This window comes from Lytechinus pictus, chromosome 1 (assembly GCF_037042905.1).
Source record: "Lytechinus pictus isolate F3 Inbred chromosome 1, Lp3.0, whole genome shotgun sequence".
Lineage (NCBI taxonomy): Eukaryota > Metazoa > Echinodermata > Echinoidea > Temnopleuroida > Toxopneustidae > Lytechinus > Lytechinus pictus.
In genome coordinates, this window is record NC_087245.1 from 2,251,871 (window position 1) to 2,273,357 (window position 21,487).

General features: G+C 34.1%; 1 protein-coding gene across 1 annotated transcript in view; it reads left to right on the forward strand.

Moving 5' to 3' along the window:
- Positions 1-21,487, forward strand: part of LOC129255739 (receptor tyrosine-protein kinase erbB-4-like) — a 41,854-nt gene that overhangs the window by 14,460 nt on the left and 5,907 nt on the right. Inside the window, exons 11-29 of the mRNA XM_064103813.1 lie at positions 2,772-2,904; positions 5,353-5,440; positions 5,954-6,117; positions 6,544-6,625; positions 7,333-7,428; positions 8,672-8,809; positions 9,347-9,448; positions 10,326-10,615; positions 11,526-11,661; positions 12,394-12,432; positions 13,457-13,666; positions 14,042-14,227; positions 17,107-17,262; positions 17,731-17,806; positions 18,222-18,368; positions 18,740-18,837; positions 19,775-19,954; positions 20,310-20,445; positions 20,965-21,024. Coding sequence (XP_063959883.1) covers positions 2,772-2,904; positions 5,353-5,440; positions 5,954-6,117; positions 6,544-6,625; positions 7,333-7,428; positions 8,672-8,809; positions 9,347-9,448; positions 10,326-10,615; positions 11,526-11,661; positions 12,394-12,432; positions 13,457-13,666; positions 14,042-14,227; positions 17,107-17,262; positions 17,731-17,806; positions 18,222-18,368; positions 18,740-18,837; positions 19,775-19,954; positions 20,310-20,445; positions 20,965-21,024 — 2,517 coding nt within the window. The remainder of the gene's footprint in view (positions 1-2,771; positions 2,905-5,352; positions 5,441-5,953; positions 6,118-6,543; positions 6,626-7,332; positions 7,429-8,671; positions 8,810-9,346; positions 9,449-10,325; positions 10,616-11,525; positions 11,662-12,393; positions 12,433-13,456; positions 13,667-14,041; positions 14,228-17,106; positions 17,263-17,730; positions 17,807-18,221; positions 18,369-18,739; positions 18,838-19,774; positions 19,955-20,309; positions 20,446-20,964; positions 21,025-21,487) is intronic.

Here is a 21,487-nt window from a genome sequence, read left to right on the forward strand (position 1 = left end):
GTTATTGCTGCAACTTGAAAATTGTTTTTTGGGCATATTTTAGGGGCAATTCAGATTTGTACTGATAAGTTTAACCCCCCCCCCCCAAAAAAAAAAAGAAGCATAAGATGAATTTATTTGAGTATAAAGATTATTTGTCATCCAGTCTTTCTATTTTTGATTGATTTTATTCTCAATACAAAGAGCACAGGATTGCACATTTAAATAGCAATATCCATGGATATTATGATTTTCCTTTTTAATCTTACAAAATATTCATATATGTATATCACTATTTATTCCTTTATTTCATTGTGATGGTATGACTTGCTGTATGTTGATGAAGAAAGCACTTTTTTTTATCCATGGATGAATTAACCAGATATTTTGTAAGAATGACAATTTTCAAAAACTTTTTTTGAAGGAAATCATTGATAAGTGAGTTTTAAATTGTTGTGTATCTCAAAAGTGCTTATACATACAAAATACCTTTCACTGAAAGATATAACTGTGTAACCAGTTATACCTTTCACTGAAAGATATAACTGTGTAACCAGTTATACCTTTCACTGAAAGATATAACTGTGTAACCAGTTATATTTTTATTCATGAAATGTGCTGAAGTACAAGTTTATTACTTGGCTGAAACTATTTTACAATGAATATATAATCTTACAAAATGTCTTGTTGATTCTAATGCCAATATTAGTGAATAATATTTCACATTGAATATTGTAGCATATGCCAGAAATATTGCATAATAGTTATAGCATACTTGCTATATAGCTTTACCTGAGGTTTAATCTGATTTTTCTACAATATTCCTAATTATTTTCAAGTGGAATAAATAAAATATGATGAATGATTTTAACATTTCAAATTAAGTAAATAGTCCATGTTGACAAATTGAACTAATATTTCAAATCTATCAAACGGTTTTCCATTTGATAGTGTAAGTAGTGATCAATACAAGCCTCTTAGACTATCAAATTATGCAATATTTCATGGGGTTTATCTATTGTTTAACATTTTGCACATGTTTTTTGTAGGGTGCTTGTAATGCTATTATTATAATACCTCCTAAGAAAAGTGGCAATTCCATATCCAATTTCAAAGCCTTATTATTCTCAGCAAATTTGATTAATACTAAAAAGGTATTGTTTTGTCACAGGCAAACCATTTAAGCTGAAATTTGCAGATCCAGTTGGCCATATGCAAAGTGATATTTCTATTACCCTTCTACATTATAATTCACTGAGTGTTTTGCTGAAAAGTAGAAGGACCCACTTCTTACTCAACATCCCTGTCATTTAAAACAACATTCATATTCATAATATGAAACTAAAGCCGCTGTTGCAATGTGAAATATAATGGTTAATGCCACTTTTCTTTAGGAATGGAAGTTTTTATCTTTTCATATATTGGAACAATGAAACAAATTTGCATCCATGTTTTTTTTATTTATAATTTGTAGATGTAGTAAACGTTAGAAATCATAGTGCTATGTCCTTGTACCGTTTGTCTGTCCTGTTCTTGTTGCCTGCTTGTAGATGATTTAGATGTAGTAAAATTGCATGAATGACTAGAACACTAGAGCAAAACAATTTAAATAGAACTGAAAGAGACGATGGATGCTAAACGATGCCTCTTTTGGTTCTATTATAACATATTGTATCGCTTTAGCGTTCCAGTCATTCGGCAATTTTACTCCAATGAGTGCGTGTCAAAAAGCTTCAGTATGTCTGTTTTTAAAGCTATTATGCGGTTTTACAGTACCAAACACTTATTTAACTGAAGTATTGTTCAGTTAAATGAAGGATATTTAATAGAGTACCGTAGAATACCTGCCGAAGTATGAATTGTATTTGCCTGTTTAGATAATAGTATCACTTGGAAAATAAGAGAAATCAGTTACATTTTACGATCTTGTCTGAGTCAAAAAGAAACATATTGGTGTTACATCCACAAAATAGAAACCAGATTATTGTACAATCAAATTATTTTCTGTGGCTGTTGGAGTCAATTTAGAACAAAATACCTGCTAGATAAAGAGAAATGTAACAGATTTATCTAACTTCATTTAGATGCATGATCATGATGAAATATATTTTCCAAATAATTTTTAATACTTTCAGGTATCTACTAGCAGTATATTATAGAAATGCCTTTGTTTGATTCTGAAAATTTACAGTCATTGTGATATTTCATATTAGCTTGAATTTAGAAAAGAAATGTTTTCTCTATTTTATTAAAGATACATATATATTTTATTTTGAGAAGAGAATAGAGCTATGAATTGAAATCTTATCCATGCTTTATAATTCAGTTATTACTTTTAAGTGTTTTTTTTTTATTTGATAGGGTGATCAGAAGTTAATTATTTGTTTCAGTTTCGTAAAGAATATAATGACACTAATCGAAGAAGGGTCTAATGTCATAGTATTTTTATTGTATAATAGTTTGGCAATTATTTGTAAATCCTGGAAAGAATTTAATAGAAAGTTATGTTTGCAGTTAAATATTGATATTTACAATTTTGAATAGTAGGTATACCATGCACTGGCCATTTATTTTTTAGGAGTACAATTATATTTGGTTTAACTACTCTGCTTGTGCCAGGTAATTCACTTCATTATTTGAAGAGCACTTTAATAGAGAATTCCGATAAAGTAAATGTTAATTGTAATATATTGAGCAAGTATGATTATCCGTCATTATGAAGTGTCATTCTGTGCAAATTTTAACTATGTTTATTTCTTATTCTCTCCAAACTAAAATCATTGTACATGTAGTTGCTGAAGGTAAAGTCTGCCATGAGCAGTGTGCTGATATTGGTTGTTGGGGACCAGGACCACAGCAGTGTGCTCAATGTAAAAACGCTATCATTGGTGACACTTGTATCGAGGCCTGTGACTTGGAAAATGGGTGAGATATTACAAGAACTACTGCATATTGGTTCATATTCAAGCAATACTTGAGAGAGCACTTTGAATATGTAGGGGAAGGCGGGGTAAGTTGAGCATAGGGGCAAGTTGAGCCACCGCCCCCAGGCCAATAATGAATGAGTCAGACATTATGGTGGTGTCATGTATTGATGACCCATTACATAACCATTAACCCCACCACATTGTTTTCAACTTTGAAACAAAAAGTATATTTTTAGAGGGAAAAATACAAATTTCAGCCAAAAAAGTAAAAAAGGGTGTGAAATAGATAAGTGTTTTTTTACACACACACTTCTTTACATATAATAAAGCATAAGAACAACATTGTCAGTCCAGGTATGGATCTTCATTCTTGTCACAGTCTTTTACATGATGGATACATAAGAAATGTGTGGATGCGAAATTATCGCATTAAGTTCGGACTGGGGTAAGTTGAGCCAGCAAACATGGGGCAAGTTGAGCCATGGTAATTCTTATGGTAATGTAAATAAAAACACAATCAAACCTTAAAAAGCCATCGATATGCAGGCAGAAAAGAGCAAATTCACATGACAGTTCTTTTACTTTTAGAGAATGTTGGTATTTTTAGAGAATTAGCAAGTGAAAAGACTTTAAATAAAAAATTGACATGCTGGTTCTTCCCGCATACATTTTGTACATAGTTTTTGTGGCTCAACTTACCCTCGAAGGTGGCACAACTTACCCAATAGATGGGGCAAGTTGTGCCACTTGACATCGTTTTTTTCAAAGGTCACAACGACTTTCAGTGTGGGGGTAGAAAGTTGTATATAGGTGAACAAGATTTCCCAAGAATCATATTTAAAGGCAAGGTACTTATTTTCACAATATTATTAGTCATATCAATTCTATCATGCAAAATGCAAAAAGTGTCACAACTTACCCCGCCTTCCCCTACTGTTTCTGTTTTATTCACCTTTCATATCACAAAATTTGCTTGTACTTTAAAGGGGAATTAAACCTTTGGAACAAGTGGGCTTGTTTGGAAACAGAAAAATCAAGGAATAAGATCAAAGGAAGTTTAAGAAAAATCGGACAAATGAGAAAGTTATGAGCATTTGAATATTGCGATCATTAAATGCTATGGAGATCCTCCCATCGGCAATGCGACAAAGATGTGTGATGTCACGTGTGAACAACTTTCCCTTTGATGGACTACAAAATACCCCCAAAATGTCTCTATTTGCTCTTTCGTATGGTGATACAAACTCTTAGTCCACAATGCATTCTTTGAAAATCTGTATTACATGCCCTCCTATAGAAAGAATACATGATCTACTTATAGATGTGATAAAAGAGGCAGTTTAAGTGAAATATATACTAAATTAATGGCAAAGTTGTTCACATGTGACATCACACATCTTTGTCGCATTGCCAATAGGAGGATTAACATAACAATAATGATCTAAACTTCAAACGCTCATAACTTTCTTATTATTTATTCATTTTTTCTCAAACTTTCATTGATCTGTTTCTTTGATTTTTCTGTTATTGCAAAAGCTATCTTGTTCCAAAGGTTTCATTTTTCGTGTAATTAAAGGGGAATTAAACCTTTAGAACAAGTAGGATTGTGTCGAAACAGAAATTTAAAATAATAAGAACAAAGAAAGTTTGAGAAAATTGGACAAACAATGAGAAAATTATGAGCATTTGAATATTGCAATCGATAATGCTATGGAGATCCTCCAATTGGCAATGCGACAAGGATGTGTGATGTCACATGTGAACAACTTTCCCTTTGATGGACTATGAAATACCCCCAAAATGTCTCTTTTTGCTTTTTCTTATAGTGATACAAACTCTTTATCCATGATGTATTCTTTAAAAATCTGTATTACATGCCCTCCTATAGAAAGAATATATGATCTACTGATAGATGTGAAAAAAGAGGCAGTTTAAGTGAAATATATACTAAAGTTATGGGGAGAGTTGTTCACAAGTGACATCACACATCTTTGTCGCATTGCCAATATGAGGATCTCCATAGCATTAGTGATCGCAATATTCAAATGCTCATAACTTTCTCATTTTTTGACTGATTTTTCTCAAAATTTCGTTGATCTGTTTCTTTGATTTTTCTGTTTTCACAAAAGCTATCTTTATTCCAAAGGTTTCATTCTTTTAACTATTACTATTACTATTGCCTAACTCATATGTTGTCATTATCAAACATAATGTATTGTTTCATCTCTAAGCTAATGTTGTACATTCATTGAATAGGATGCAATTTATCTTTGTTTTGATGAAAGTCTTTAGAATTCAATGACGTTGTATGTAGCACAATATATAAGCATCAATCTCACAAATGAAAAGCAAAATTCTTTTCCATCAAACATGATCTTGGACCTTCTCTTATGAACGAATTTATATTACTTTTGTATTCTTGGTTGTGTTTTAACTTTCTTTCCAGTCAATATGTTGAGATGGAGGCTACTGATCAGGCTCCTGCGGTGTGTGAACATTGTGATGCAGAATGTTCAGCTGGTTGCTCAGGCCCTGTGAGTATATTTCAACCCTCTATCTCTCATACTGGGGAATGTTTTATCTGGAATTTATATGAAATAAAGATATTTCCCCCAAAAAAATTACTGTTGGATAATTTTAAGGTTTGAGTAAGGGAATTAAAAGTTATTTGAAATTGTTTTGTAAAATGCTGGCTGAAACAAGCATTGGCTTTTAGGGTGTACCAAACCATTTTGATTTTATTATATCTTGTATTTAATTATATTTTATGATTTTTATGGTTGAAAAAGTGAATTGAATTAAATTGGTTTTGATCTTAGACTCTCCTATGCATGATTGTTACATAAGCATATAATGTGTAGTATGAGGTACATGTCTTCCTCTTAAACCTATTATTATAAATCTGGTCTTTCTATGAAAATATCTCTGTAATGATACCTTCAACAAAGCCTGTAGGTCTGTTGAACTTCTTTGTGATAAATTTTGATTAATATCATTGCACTGAATACTCTTTGACCTTTGACTTCGTGACCTATGACCTCCATCAGGAACCAGACCAATGTGACTGCCGGGCAGACTCATCGGGTCACAACTGCAGAAGAAGGTGTCGTCATGTCCAGGATGGTCCATACTGTAGGGCAGAGTGTCCAGAACTCAAGTTTGCCAATTCTCAGAACAACTGTACCGACTGCCATTCAAACTGCCTCAGAGGGTAAGATTGAAGTCATGTTTATTTTTCCTGTAGGTATTGCTTGTATCTAGCTCCAATCTGAACCCCATCTGCAAAGCCACTAATAAACTCTAGATTGGGCAAAGCAATGGGTATTTGCAATAAGAGCAGTCACCTGTCAGAGACATTTGCTGAAGCGTTGAAAGTAATCATGAGGACATAGCTATATTACATTGAACTTATGATTTCACATGACCCATTTACTTGTATTAAAATGAAAAGCATGTCATGAATCGACTAGTGAGTGAGTATGTATATGTATGTTAGTGAGTAGGTGTTTGAATGAGTGAGTGAACAATGAATACAGAAGAATAATTGATAAGTAATAAAAATACATCAATTGACTTTCTTTGTAGAGTCAAAGAGTAACCAAATATTTGAATCAAATGTATTTCTTTGTATGTGTAGGTGTGATGGTCCAGAGAATAATCTTGGTGCTAAAGGTTGTTGGGAATGTCCTCAAGTTATGCTTGACTTCACCAGAAATGTGGTAAGTGACCCAGACTACAACTTTGGTGTTGAACACTGCTACAATGATTAATCTTCATAATCATAGCTAATAATTCATATATTTAGTAGTTAAACATTTACTATATAAATGTTCAGTCTTGCATTTAATAAAGCATAATTTTGTTCTTTCCAATAAACAGCGTTTTGTTAAGGACATCTTTGATACAGAATACTGCATATATTTTCGGATTTTGGGTATAGATCTTTTCATGATTTACAATAAATGCAGAGATCACAAAGAGCTCATTTTATGAATTTCAATTAGTGAATCTGTAATATATATGTATTATGATTTCACAAATTGGTTCCAAAATGATAACCAAAAAGTTTTGACAGTCAATGCATTTTTTTTGCCAGTAAATGATTTATTAAACTAAAATTTACATGGTCCTCCAACATCTTCAGGAGTTTATAATTACAATGTGATATCAGATCAATTCAAAGGTTTAAAAAAGGATGTAAAAATAAACATAAATTTTGTTGTAAACTAACTTGAAGTAGATATTGCTTGTTATAACAGCTGTTCCATACATTGTTCACACCGTTCCTCTATCTATATAGTTAGATGTTTAAATCCACAACCCTTATACCCTAGATTATTTATTAAACCACTTTATTTCAAACTCTCTTTATAGATATATTTTCTTATACAATGTTTATACAACATTTTTTTTTTGTCATTTGCAGATTGAGTGTATGCTTATTAATACTCCTTGTGGTGATGATTACTTCTATGATCGCATCTCTCATTCAGAGAAATCAGATCCTCTTGCTGGGTCAGTGGTAAGTACATCATCTTTATGCAGATAAAACATCTATTCTCTCAGATATTTATATAATTTTCTCAGTATGTTGTAAATTAACTCTGTAAATGTTATATCCAGTATTGAGACTTGTCTTGAAATATATCATCAATCTAATATTTTAAAGCTAATTTTCAACTCTTCGTTTTACGCATCAACATAATGCACAATAGTTGCAAACTTTAGGAAGTTTGAGAGCTCAGCATAGAATTGAAATTTGAGCCAGAAATAACAAATTTTAGAAGAATATAATTAGGGGAAGGCGGGGTAAGTTGAGCATAGGGGCAAGTTGAGCCACCACCCCCAGGCCAATAATGAATGAGTCGGACATTGTGGTGGTGTCATGTATTGATGACCCATTACATAACCCTTAACCCCACCACATTGTTTTCAACTTTGAAACAAAAAGTACTTTTATAGAGGGAAAAATACAAATTTCGGCCAAAGAAGTAAAAATATGATGTGATATAGAAAAGTGCTTTTTACCCACACACGTCTTTAAATATAACAAAGAAAAAAGAACAATATTGTTAGTCCAGGTATGGATTCTCATTCTTGTCATAGTCTTTTACATGATGGATGCATAAGAAATGTGTGGATGTGAAAATATCGCATTAAGTTCGGACTGGGGTAATGTGTGCCAGCCAACATGGGGCAAGTTGTGCCATGGTAATTCTTATGGTAATGTATAATAAAAAATTAAAAAAACCTTAAAAGCCATTGATATGGAGGCAGAACAGAGCAAATTCACATGACAGTTCTTTTACTTTTAGAGGATGTTAGCATTTATAGAGAATTAGCAAGTGAAAAGTCTTTAAATAAAACGTTGACATGCCGGTTCTTCCTGCATACATTTTGTACATAGTTTTTGTGGCTCAACTTACCCCAGAAGGTAGCACAACTTACCCCACAGATGGGGCAAGTTGAGCCATTTGACAACGTTTTTTTCAAAGGTCACAATGACTTTCAGTGTGGGAGTAGAAAGTTATATATAGATGAAAAATATTTCCCAAGAATCAAATTTAAAGGCAAGGTACTTAATACTACAATATTATTATTCATATCAATTCTAACATGCAAAAAGTGTCACAACTTACACCGCCTTCCCTACAGTTTGTTTCTAGACAATTGATTTCAGAATGGAATTCTGTGTTTCTTTGATTTATTTATGAATAATAATTTGTATGGATATTGATGTGACTAATGACCTTTGACCTCAACAGATATGTCAGCAATGTGACCCTATGTGTATTGGATGTGATGGGGCAGGACCTCGACGATGTAAGCAGTGTAAACTATTCCAACAAGATGATGAATGCGTAGATGAGTGTCGGACTGGCTTCTATCCGGATGTGGATGATGTGAGTGGAAGATTTTGCCTCTTATTTGCATTGATACAGATTGGCAGTTATCAGTGCATCGTTTGGTATAGGAAATTGTGTTTTATAAGGATATACCTGAGCTTGTGAAATGTCAAATAGTAAATTTTTTTTTTAATTTAAAATATTAAATATTTCCAATGGTGGTTACCGATATAACAAGATATCTTTCTCTCCACCATGCCCTATATTCATTAAACCTGAATAAGTTTAGTTATCATCTACTTTACAGTGGCCACATTATACAATTAGGAGATTACTAGACTTATCAAGGAAAATCGGCCCTGGGAAATAAACTAGACATTACATGACAATGCATATACAAATGAATATAAATAGTTGCTCAAATTCACTGCCTTTCTCACTCTTATTACCATTTTCTATTGTTTTTTTTCACTTTGGAGGAGAAAAGGTCACCAAATTTCAATATGTCTGAAGTTTATTATCTTTTTTAGGTTTACCCAGTAACTAATAAGGCCAAATGAAATGAAATTATCCTTGTTTTTATCTTTCCTCTAGATTTGTCAGCCCTGTCATTCACAGTGCAGGAATTGCTTCAATGGTACAGAATATGATTGTCTTCAATGTGAATCATATACAATTAGGACTAGTTTCAACACTGTAAGTCATCCACAACTTCTTCATTCTCCATTATGATAATTCGCCATATTTTGATTTTTTTTTTCTCCCAAACTTTTCAATTTTTTCAGAGAAAATTTTACCTCTTTGGTCAAATGAACTTGTTCTGTGCATGAAGGATTACACCATCACATGTAAAGTGATAATGTTGTGATGTGAATTTGCCAGTTAAGAAATTTATATAACATTTCTTAAAAGAACATGGTTCTGGAACTCTAACTTATATCTCAAAAAGTTGTAATAGTTCTTCAAACTATTCATTATCATGCTGCATATCTTCAGATACACTTCATGATATTAAAGGAATAAAGTCTAGCAATCGTATGACACATTTGGAAAGGTGATCATTTAGATTAGCCATTCCCAAAAGTTATTATTAACATGTTGTGGTGATATATGTGCAGTAAATTGGTACCTAGCATTGTTTGAAAATGGTTTTGCACCAGGATTACAGCCAGATTAATCTCAGAAATAATGACAATCAGTGCCTTAAGCACTCTGTAGAATAGATATGAGCACTCATTCATAGGTTCTTCATATTTATTTTATTCAGAAACATAATAATATGCTTTTTGTCAAGGTACACAATGTATTCTTTCATGGGCATATGTTGGTCCTGAAAAGGACCACCCAAACTTGATGTTTTGACAAGCATGTTCTTGTCGTCTCCCGAAGATGATGGAAACCTTCAGAAGTTACAGATTTTTTTTTTCATTTTGAATATCAAGCACTTTCCTTTCCTCACCCATAAATTATTCTGTTCTGAACAAAATAAAAGACACCTCTGTCTCTCAAAAGAGGATTCTTAGAGCAATATATAATTAAAAGTTCTTATTGACTTTTGTGTGAACCTCACCAGTTCTTTTGTGCACCCTCCTGTACACCGGAATACCCCAATGAGCTCAGTCCATACGTCTGCGGCAAGGACTGCCCTTCTATGCAATTCCCCAATGCTAAGTCAAAGTGTGAAGCCTGCCACAGTGAATGCAAAGGTGGTTGCCAGAATGGCACACGAAGTGGATGCTTTGAATGCAGGAATGTTGTAGTGAATAAGGAATGTCGGGCAGAGTGTCCTGATGCTTATGAGAACGTCAATGGAACATGTCTTTACCTTCACGGGACAGACCAGACTGCACAGCCAAACCCAGGGTGAGTACCAATACTACTTTACTCCGATGAAGCTAGGAAAGATGGGTGATGATGATCATAATCTGTGTGCTTAGTTCTTTTTACAAATGTAATTCATTGTGAAATGTTGATTTTGTTATTAATGAGATGTTAAAAGTTTGGAAAATCATGAATATCGCAGAAATTTATTTTGTGAAAAAATAACAGAGCACACAGATGTGATTATCTTGGACTTTCTCATCCTTTGAGGATTGATGTTTGAGAGTGGTTTAAATGTCACATAGGTATGATTTCATGTAGATTTTAAGAAATGTCCCTTTTTATTTTCTGCTTTTTCTTTTTTCATAGAATTACTTTGTTTACAAGTTATGTTCGTAGCATAGCAAGGTATTATATTTTCTACTATATAGAGACTTATAACATCAAACTCTCAATATATTCACTTATTTCTTCTTGTTTTGACATAGGTTTGAATTAAACAACTTTTGTTTGTTTTGTTTGTTTTTCATGTCTACCCATCTGTCTGTCTTGAACCTGCTGTCATCCTGTTCCCATGACAACCAAATCCTACTTCCTGTGCTTCATCTCCTCACACTCCTCTTCTTGTTAATTGTCTTTTCTCAACATGTGTTGTCTCCTATGACTTGGTTGTATCTTTTCAAATTATACTTTTACTTTTGTGATTTATTCCTTCAATGTTGCTTTACTTTACTTTATTAAAAAAATTGTTATTTCACATAACTTGACAACTTATACTTTTCAATTTTCAACTCTTTTTATCTTCTTCTGCTGAAACAATCTATAATAATCACATAATCCACTGTAATGTGTTGTACTTGTGATACTCTCTTGTTAAATGTCTTATTCTAAATCTTCTATCTGTTTTCTGTTGGTTTCCCTATACTAACACAAGTTCTCCTCATCTTAACAGTGGAGGTTTGTCCATCGGAGTTCTTGCCGGCATCGTGATCAGTGCCCTCATCATCTTCATCATTATCGTCATGTTTATCATGTGGTTCAAACGACGTATCAAGAATGATATGTACATAGACATCCCGCCAAACATAGTGAGTAAAAGCTTGAGTTTGAGATTACGTTCCATAAAGTATGAAGCCCTACTTGTGTAAGATTTTCCTGTAATGATTCATATCAGTTTTGTGCCCCAGACAAAAGGGTGTTCTCAAATTATCAGGGATTAATAAGTTCATGAAGGGAAGTAAGAATGAACAAAAATTAGGGTTTGGTGTACAGAAGGTTGATTATTGACTGGAATTGCAGTACTTGAAACTTCTGTGTGTGAAGTGGCAAGAAAGGCACTTATGTTTCAATTGGTAGATTTAGGAACCAAAAATGAAAATCAACTTCTGACTATTGCTTTATTATTATTCAAGGATTTGGAATAGTGTTGACATGTAGATGAAAGAACAGATTGGCTGATGCCTAACATGTATTTCATGTGAATATTTTGCAATTTTATTTAAAACAACATAGATAATGTAGTGACATCATTTTTTACAGGCTAGTGACCAAGATTTTCTGGCAGTGATGAATTAAAAATCAGTGTAAAATTAATGTAGGTTATTTCAAGTTAAAAAAATAGGTGAATATAACACTTTAATATCTGTTTCAAGGATACTATTGTTTGGACAGTTATATTCCTGACATGCCTTTAAATTTGAAATTAGTGTAGTTAAAGCATATTGATTAGGAAATCATACATGTTCCAAGTACATGTATCAGCACATTTTTGGATAGTTGGTATTTATCTTTCTATGTAAAATCTTTCCATTCTTTTTCAGGACTTAAATGATATGAAGAGCAGTGATTACACTGGAGCAGTAAGTAAAATGAAACAAATAGACATGTTCTTAATGCTGCATCTAGTACTCTTATGATCAGCGAAAATAAACCAAGAGGTTTTGAGAGAATGTTTACTTCCTATGTTTTTATTAGACAGTATACAAATAGCGAATAGGCACGAGTGCGATGGTGCGAGATTTCGCATGAGGTGAAAGAAAGATGCTCTATTCAATGAGGCGTTCAACGAGGCGTTAGCCGAGTTGAATAGAGTGTTTCTTTCTTTCACCGAATTCAAAATCTCGCACCATTGCACGAATAAGAATATTCGCTATTTGTGTTGTACAACGCCTCGGAATTTAGCGAAAATATGAAGAAAAAAACAAGAGTTTTTCCCTGCAGTAATCTATGAAAAGGGAGCAAAAAATTGAAAGCGAAAAGCAAAATCCCACAAGCGCACATGACCTTGGGCAGCATTGCACATTTAGCCAGCAGGCTTATACGCGTATTGCGCCTTCACGTTTACTGAGTGCAATGAATTAAACAATATTGTGACGTCACCTCCTAAAGCCGTGCAACGGTACATTTTGGATGGTACGTCTTGTGTGCAACAGTACGAATGTTTGACATTCAGCCTCCCATTTGCTTGCGTATAACGAGCTAAGTAGGCGTTGTACAATAAAAATAAATACATTTAGCATCAGTACTATGTATCCCTCAAACGGGATATTCTAAAGATTTTTTTCAAAATAAAAACCATCTTCAATGACTTCCGAATATCATTGACACTTAAAACATTTGACCAAATTTGTTTTTTTCTCTTTGAAAGAAAACAACTTTTCTTTCTTATTGATAATTATATGACAGGGGACACAGTGGCCTGTCACAGGTCCCGGATTAAAAAAAAACATTCAATGTACTTGTTCACTGAAATAATGCATTGACTAAGTCCTTCGGAGATGCTGTGAAACAGTTGACCCCTTCAATACAAGCTATGAGGTTTCGTATCAGCCAGATCATTATCAATCATTATGATATCTGAGCTGACTTTCTTTCTCCTTACAGCCTCTGACACCCAGCAATGTGGAACCTAACCAGGCTCAACTGAAGATCATCAAGGACACTGAGCTCAAGCTAGGTCCAGTCCTTGGATCCGGAGCCTTTGGGACGGTCTACAAGGGTCTATGGATCCCAGAGGGTGAGAAGATCAGGATTCCTGTAGCTATCAAAGCTCTAAGGGAAGTCTCACCACATGCTGCTGAGGAATTACTTGAGGTGGGTAATGTCAACATGCTCACTATGAAGCAAACACTACATGTTATGCTTCTTTGATTTTGAACCAAATATCAACTTTACATCCATTTTCACTTTTAGGCTGTACTCAAATGAAATATAATCAAGAGTGGATATTGAATGGCAATAGGGGGCACAGGTCTTTTCTTCACCATCTTTCGCCAACAACCAATAACATAATATGCTAAAAATGTGTTATGGAAAGCTTTTTTTGTATAAAGCTCTTGAAAGAGAACAGTAATATAATTGTATAATATTCTACTATAAGTTGTGCACATTCAATCCTTTCCTCCTCTGAATTTGATTCAAACAATTAATTACCTTTATTCATATTTCTACATGATTCTTGTATCATAGGAAGCAAAGGTTATGGCATCTGTGGACCACCCATGTCTGCTACGTCTTCTGTGTGTCTGTATTGCACAAAACATGACATTGATCACCCAGCTTATGCCATTAGGAGCTATCTTGGACTATGTTCGCCAACACAAGGAGCAGATAGGATCTCACCATCTCCTCAATTGGAGCTTCCAGATTGCTAGGGTAAATGGACTCAAGATTATTTGTGCTGAATTGATTTTGCTCTAATTTTTACCAACCTGGGACCCATTGCATAAAACTTTTGCCATAAAAAAACTGTGGCAAAAAAATTGCCAGAGTTTTTCATGGGAAAATTGTTATGCAACGGGCCCCAGATGAAACCTGGGATATGTTATAATATTTGTATGACTAGATCTCGCGTCCTAGTTGTACTTTTGGAAATGTGGTGTGTTTTCATTTTTACTGCAGCAACAAACAATGGAATATATGACCCAAACATTGAAAATCCCTTTACAGCTATGGATGAATAAAGGTTGCTACCGTAACATTGGAATGGATGTGACTGGCTGTCATTAAATTGTAGGAAACAGCTAGATTTCTAAGAAAAGTTGTATTCAATTTTGCCTATCACTACCAACCATAAATAGAATCAACACCCATCATAGCCAGTTATTACAAGACAGATAAAAAGGAATGATTTGTGCCAATTTTGATACAAGTCAAACAGTTTTGGTCTCTATCTCACTGACATTGCAAGTCCAACACAAACCTACATACATCAAAAGGAAATTTTTTAAAAGAAAGTTTAATAAAGAGTAATTCTTGTAAAACCAACCAGTCCATTTGACACGCATGTAAGTCTGTATCCCACTGCTGCCACCAATAAATCCAACTATCCAATGAATTCCGTACTAGGAACAAGATTTGGGTCAGATTACACAACATTTAATGGTACCTTTTGTAGTACCAGTGAATTAATATAACATAGGGTTTCATCCCACCACTGCCACCAATAATCTAAATTCCACACCTATGACCACATTAGGAATAACATTTTGGTCAGATTACACATCATTGACTGGTACCTCTTGTAGAAATTGAAAAGGTTTTATTAAAATTATTGCACTTTGCAGCCAAAAGGCTGAATTGCGTACAATTTACAGGTATATATACATAGAGTGTACAGATTTAAAAACATCAAACTTGAAATGATGACGAAAATATAATGCAAATTAATATATTATGTATACTAAAAGGAAAAGATGAAGTAAAAAAAATACAAACACTGAAAGGTGGTGGTGGTGGAAGGATGTTTATTGATAAACATCTTAATTCAAACAATAAAAACTTAGTTTTAAGCAGGAACAAAAACGAAAGACAGGAGGGTGTCTGGGGACGAGCGAGCAGTCAAGTTCAATGCACAGCTCCAGCCAAGGATTGCTAATCCCACCACAACACCATTCAACCTGAGCAATGGAATTGGTTATTCAAATCATTGCTCAGGTGGAACTTTGTGTAGGGTCAGCTAACTTCACCGGAGCTATGCATTAATAGGGCCAACAAACAATCACTTTCAAAACAAAACACACTCACATTCATACCACGCTCATTCATCCAACAACCATAAAGACACTAAGTCAAACAACTGAACTCACCCACCCAGCAGTCACCCCTCGCACCTTGCACTCATTAAGCATACGGATGAAAAAATAGTATGCGGCGGGGGGGGGGGGATGATGTGGGGTGAGTGATCGCTCGACCCAAGAATCTGTCCTGCTCAAACCTGAAAACATTTACTTAAAATATAAAGGATGACGTAGTTTGTAAGATGATATAAATGTCTTCCACCACATACAGAAATTTTGATAAAAATGAGTGAAATATTGGTATAAAAATAAAAACATCGTTACCTTTTAGTTGTTACAATGTGAAATACATGCATTAAAAGCATTACAAAAACACATGTAAACCTATTCAATTATGTTTGAGTTTAAAAAGTTCTAAAAATGGTAAAATTGTAAAATTTTCATAACAAGCTTATGAACTAATAATAATAATAATAAACAAATTGGTATCAGGCGCGATGTATTAGCATAACACGACTTGCACAGCAGAGGTTTGTATGTATATCAACCGGGTAACTAAATAACTAGTCAAGATCTGAACGCCGGTAGCCGTCCCTCGGCAGAACCCCACGGCCACCCGTCCCATACGGCACGTGCACCAAACCCGCCCAATCCTCCCACCCCTCGCTCTCTGTCATAAGAGCGAAAAGGGTGGAGGGCGAGGCTCCCGTGAACGTACCACGTGGGACCGGTGACCGTGGGTCCCCCAACGCCCAGCAACCAACATTCAGATCCTGACTAAGGAACAATACAAGCCTATTTCAAATTAGCGTTAAGTAAATTTATAAAGTAAGGTAATGGACTGTTTAGAAAACGTTTGGTTTTACAATGAAACTGATGATATTTAGGTCTTCTCCTCAATGAGTAATTAACATCATTGTTGAGAGGTAGCCAACTGTTACAAAGTGGACTGTTGGCAAGGGAAACAGCAAAGTTCATACACAATTTTTTTTGTCTTTCAGATAAAGATTGTAAAGAAAACACTTCCAAAGCATCGGTATAATTAGTGTATTCTTCACCTAGCATAATTCTGCATGCTCTTGACTGAATACGTTCTAAACAAGAAATTTGGTTTTGTGTTAGGTTTCTGTTAAAAACTGGTACTCCAAAATCCAAACTTGGCCTAATTTAGTACCAGTGAATTGAGATAACATAGGTTTCATCCCACCGCTGCCACCAATAATCCAAATCCCACACCTACGACCACATTTGGAACAACACTTGGGTCAGACTTCACATCATTGACCGGTACCTCTTGTAGAACCAGTGAATTGAGATAACATAGGGTTTCATCACTCTGCTGCCACCAATGTGGTCCAATCCATATCCATACATAAATTCCATTTGAGTCAAATTACACATCATTGACCATTGCTTACTAGTAACAAATTTGTGAGATTTCCTGGAAGGTTTTACTTGATTGTTGAGATTTTTCAGAAATAAGAACAAAACATTCATTCTTCACTTTTATCACAGGGAATGGTATACCTGGAAGAAAAACATCTTATTCATCGTGACTTGGCTGCTAGGAATGTCCTTGTTCAGAGCCCAGCACAGGTGAAGATCACAGATTTTGGTCTGGCCAAGTTCTTGGAGGTTGATTCCAATGAATACAAAGCACAGGGAGGCAAGGTAAGTTCAAGATAGAGATATAATGACCTATGTGATATTACACATTTTAATTTTTTGCTGTTCCAGGCCATTCTTAGTTTTGGCTGGTATATAGGCCCTCTGAATAGAAATGTAGTCCTGTTTTAATTGGAATCCCATTCACACTCTGGCTGATACCATAGTGTTTCTCAGCCAATCAGCATCAAGGAAAGTTGTCAGATCTGATAAATACAGCAAATAATAATGAAATCCTCTTCAGGGATATCATATCATCTGAATACTTACAGGTAATGATTCCAGGATGGATTCTCTTACATAATTGATTCTCAATTTTATCAAGTTTAATTTCTTAACGCATTTGAAATTCGTGCCTGCATGTGCTTTATGTGGCATCATCGGCTAGTCTTAATTGGGGTAAAAGATTCATCTGTGCATGTGTGCATTTTGTTTGGATATGTGTATAAGGATTTCTTTGTTTTCTTTATTCAGATGCCCATCAAATGGTTAGCCTTAGAGTGCATTCAGTTCAGGAGATTCTCACACAAAAGTGATGTATGGAGTTTTGGTAAGTACTCTAGAGTGACATACCTTTTAATACATCATCATTTTCTCTCTATCAATAAGTTTATTCACAGCTGGATCAATGACCATGTCATAAAATTCTTTATTTAGTTATAAATATGTATTTCTTTTACAAAGTTTAGTATTTGATATTAACCTGGTTTCTGCATTGATGGACTTCAAAATATGATAATTTAGAAAGCTTTTATCCAATATTAACTCCTAGGCATGTGTACCGAATTTAGTATATTGAAACTCAGATATGGGAATTCAGAAGTCATGGATTACACTTTGGGGTTTCATCATTTCAAGAGCTGTTCACAAATAAATACTAAAACAAAGAGTTACCTTTTCTGGCTTTTCAGGGTCCTTTATGGTTCATGTGTCATACAACATATCATTGTCTTTATCTTTTGTAGGTGTAACCCTATGGGAGCTGATGACCTTTGGAGGAAAACCCTATGAGGGGGTCAAGGCCAGAGAGGTTCCTGAACTCTTAGAAAGGGGTGAGAGGTTACCCCAGCCTCCAATCTGTACCATTGACATATACATGCTGATGGTCAAATGTAAGTTATTACAATCATGAGAAAAGTAATTGTAGATTTTATTTTTATTTAGGATAGTGACACAAGCTTTTACTTAAGGAAAAGAATTATAGAATCAACTTGTTTAGAATTTGAAAATTTATCGTTCACAAATAGAAGATTTCTTTGTAGTTTGGCATGTGTTGAAAAAATTGGTTTTTAAAGTCATATTTGTATGCGTGTTACCTGTTTATTACAGATTGCTTGAATATGTAGATACCATATGCACTCATAAATTGTACTGAAGTTATTTAAAATAAATTATATCTACCTGTATGATAGTGTTATTACCATACATCATCATTTATCATATCCCATATCTTGACTTTCTTCTGTTTTTCATCATTGATTAGGTTGGTTGATTGATGAAGATAGTAGACCTACATTCAAACAGCTGCAAGAAGAACTAGAGAGAATGACCAAAGATCCTCAGAGATACCTTGTCATCCAGGTGAGGATATTTAAACCTTTTCTAAGTTGGTCAAGACTAGATGAACAAGTTTTGGGATATACCACATAGGCATATATAATTTGATATCTTTTGGTAAAAGTTTGGAAAAAGAATTGTTTTAGATATCTTAATGTCCTATCTTGATGTTTCGATCAACATATTCTGCTCCTTGTCAGGTGTAAAAACTTGATGAAATTGGAGATACACTGGAGTGAATTTTATTCTACCAGCTTTCTGATTGTTCTTCCATATCATTCTAATTCTACCTATCATCTTAAAGGAGAATGAAACTCTTGGAGCAAGTTAGCTTTTGTGAAAGCAGAAAAATCAAAGAATAAGATCAACAAAACTTTGAGTAAAATAGGACTAGCAATAAAAGAGTTATGAGCATTTGAATGTCGAGATCACTAATGCTATGGAGATCCTCCATTGGCAATGCGACCAAGATCTGTGATGTCACACACGTACAACTCTCCCATTCGGACACTGAAAATATACCCCAAAACATCTCTTTTTGCTCATTCTAATCATATGACAAACGATTCATCAATGATATAATGTTGTGAAACCTCTGTACTTGTCATCTCATAAAGAAAACACCTAACCTTGTGATAGACTCTATAAAAGTGAGAATATAAGTGAAATAAGTACTAAAGTAATGAGGGAGTTGTACGTGTGTGATATCACAGATCTTGGTCGCATTGCCGATGGGAGGATCTACATGGCACTAGTGATCTCAATATTCAAATGCTCATAACTTTCTTAATATTCATTCAATCTTCCTCAAACTTTCAACAATATGTTTCTTTGATTTTTCTCTTTGATATGGATTCAGCTAGTTTCAAGGGTTTCATTCTCCTTTAAGTCTCGTTTATCCCTTTTTATCTTTCTCTTTATAATCATTCTCATCATTTATCCTATCTTCTCCTCCAATCAGAATGATGGTGCATTATCCCTGCCAAGCCCCACTCCTTCAGATTTCTACAAGACCCTGATGCAGGACACCGAATCAGGAGCTGATCCCAACTTACTCATGGATGCTGAGGATTACCTACAACCTATGAGCCTTACTGCACATAATCTCACCTATGAGAGTCAGCAAGGTTTCTTCCCACCAGTGAGTCCAACTTGTTACTCCCCGATTGATTCAGCACTCTCCTTACATCATCTTCTATCTCTTTCATTGCTCTATTTTGTTTTTGTTTATTTTAAAGCAAGAGATAAGATTGTAAAAATATAAAATAATTAAGGTCATATTTGTTAGAATTATTGATGATGATGATGATGTTAAGTAAGATGATGATGATGGTGACATGATTATTATATGATGATGGTGATGATGATGGTGATGACGATGATTCCCAGTTCTTGACAACTTTAATGATGATTTCTTAAAAGTGCTTCTATGTGGTGCCTTACCCATACCTTCTAAATGATGATCATATCAATACCATTTATCTTTCTCCTACCAGAATGGTGCTGCACCCATGTCTCCCTCTGGCAAGCCATCTGGTCCAGTGAGAAAGGATAGCAGTCTTCATCGCTACTGTCAAGATCCAACAGTCAAGGGAAATTTCGACAGGCAAAACAGTAATATGAGTGGCACTGGTAAGATTGAGTGTTAATTTGTAATATTAATATTTGATTATTAATATTTTAATATTAAGTCAGTTACAATATATATATTCATATGGTTTTCCCTTTAGTTTTACATTTTAGTTTCTTACCTAACTTTATAAGATATGGATAATAGCCATTCGAAATATCTCTCATAACATTTACTGAAATTGAGAGACATAAAAAGTAATTTTTTCAGTCACTCCAACACTCAGATCAGAGATGATGAAATTCTCAATTCTTTCCTTTTATATAATACAATGTATTTCCAAATTAACCTGATTTGATTCAAAGTTAAATTCACACTAAACTTTAAGAGAGTAATATTTTTTTCAATTTATATTTCCATAGGAAAATAGAAGCGAGACAGAAATGTATCTTGCTTGATGAAAAGATGATTCATGCTCGTATCAACTATCCATTACTCATAAAAAATCTAATATCATGTTTATATGTCTAGCAGATATGCAGATAGATTTTTGACACCCATTTTTGTAAATTATGTTTCAGATCCAAGTTTGAATGATGACTACCTGATTCCAAATGACAAGCTAGATAACTTGATGGAAGGTAATTATTATTATAAAGGGATTGTTTTACCTTTGTGTTTAAGCCTGCCTATACCGACCTACGTATGGCAAGCCGATTGTTTTTTTTTTCATTTCTTGATGGAAGAATTCATTTTTTATATCAAGAAATTGAATTCTTGTGACCAAGAATACATTTTTGTATGTATATTAGGAAATAAGATTAAATGGTAAAAATGGCTTTCCTTACATAAGTTGGTTATCAGGAACTGGTTATCCCTGTAAAAAACCTCTGGAAGTTACATAATTTAGGAGTTAAGAGGTTGATATGTATCAATAAAAAAAAAGAAAAAAAATATGTGATTTGTTTCAATCCAAAAGTTTCAGGAGTCCTAGAGGTGAGTTGATATAAACCTTTTAAAGAGTTTTCAAATGTGATGTATGTACTTCCTGTTTTTCTCTTTTATTTTCCATTCAAGTTGCATAAATAATGAGATAACTTGCAT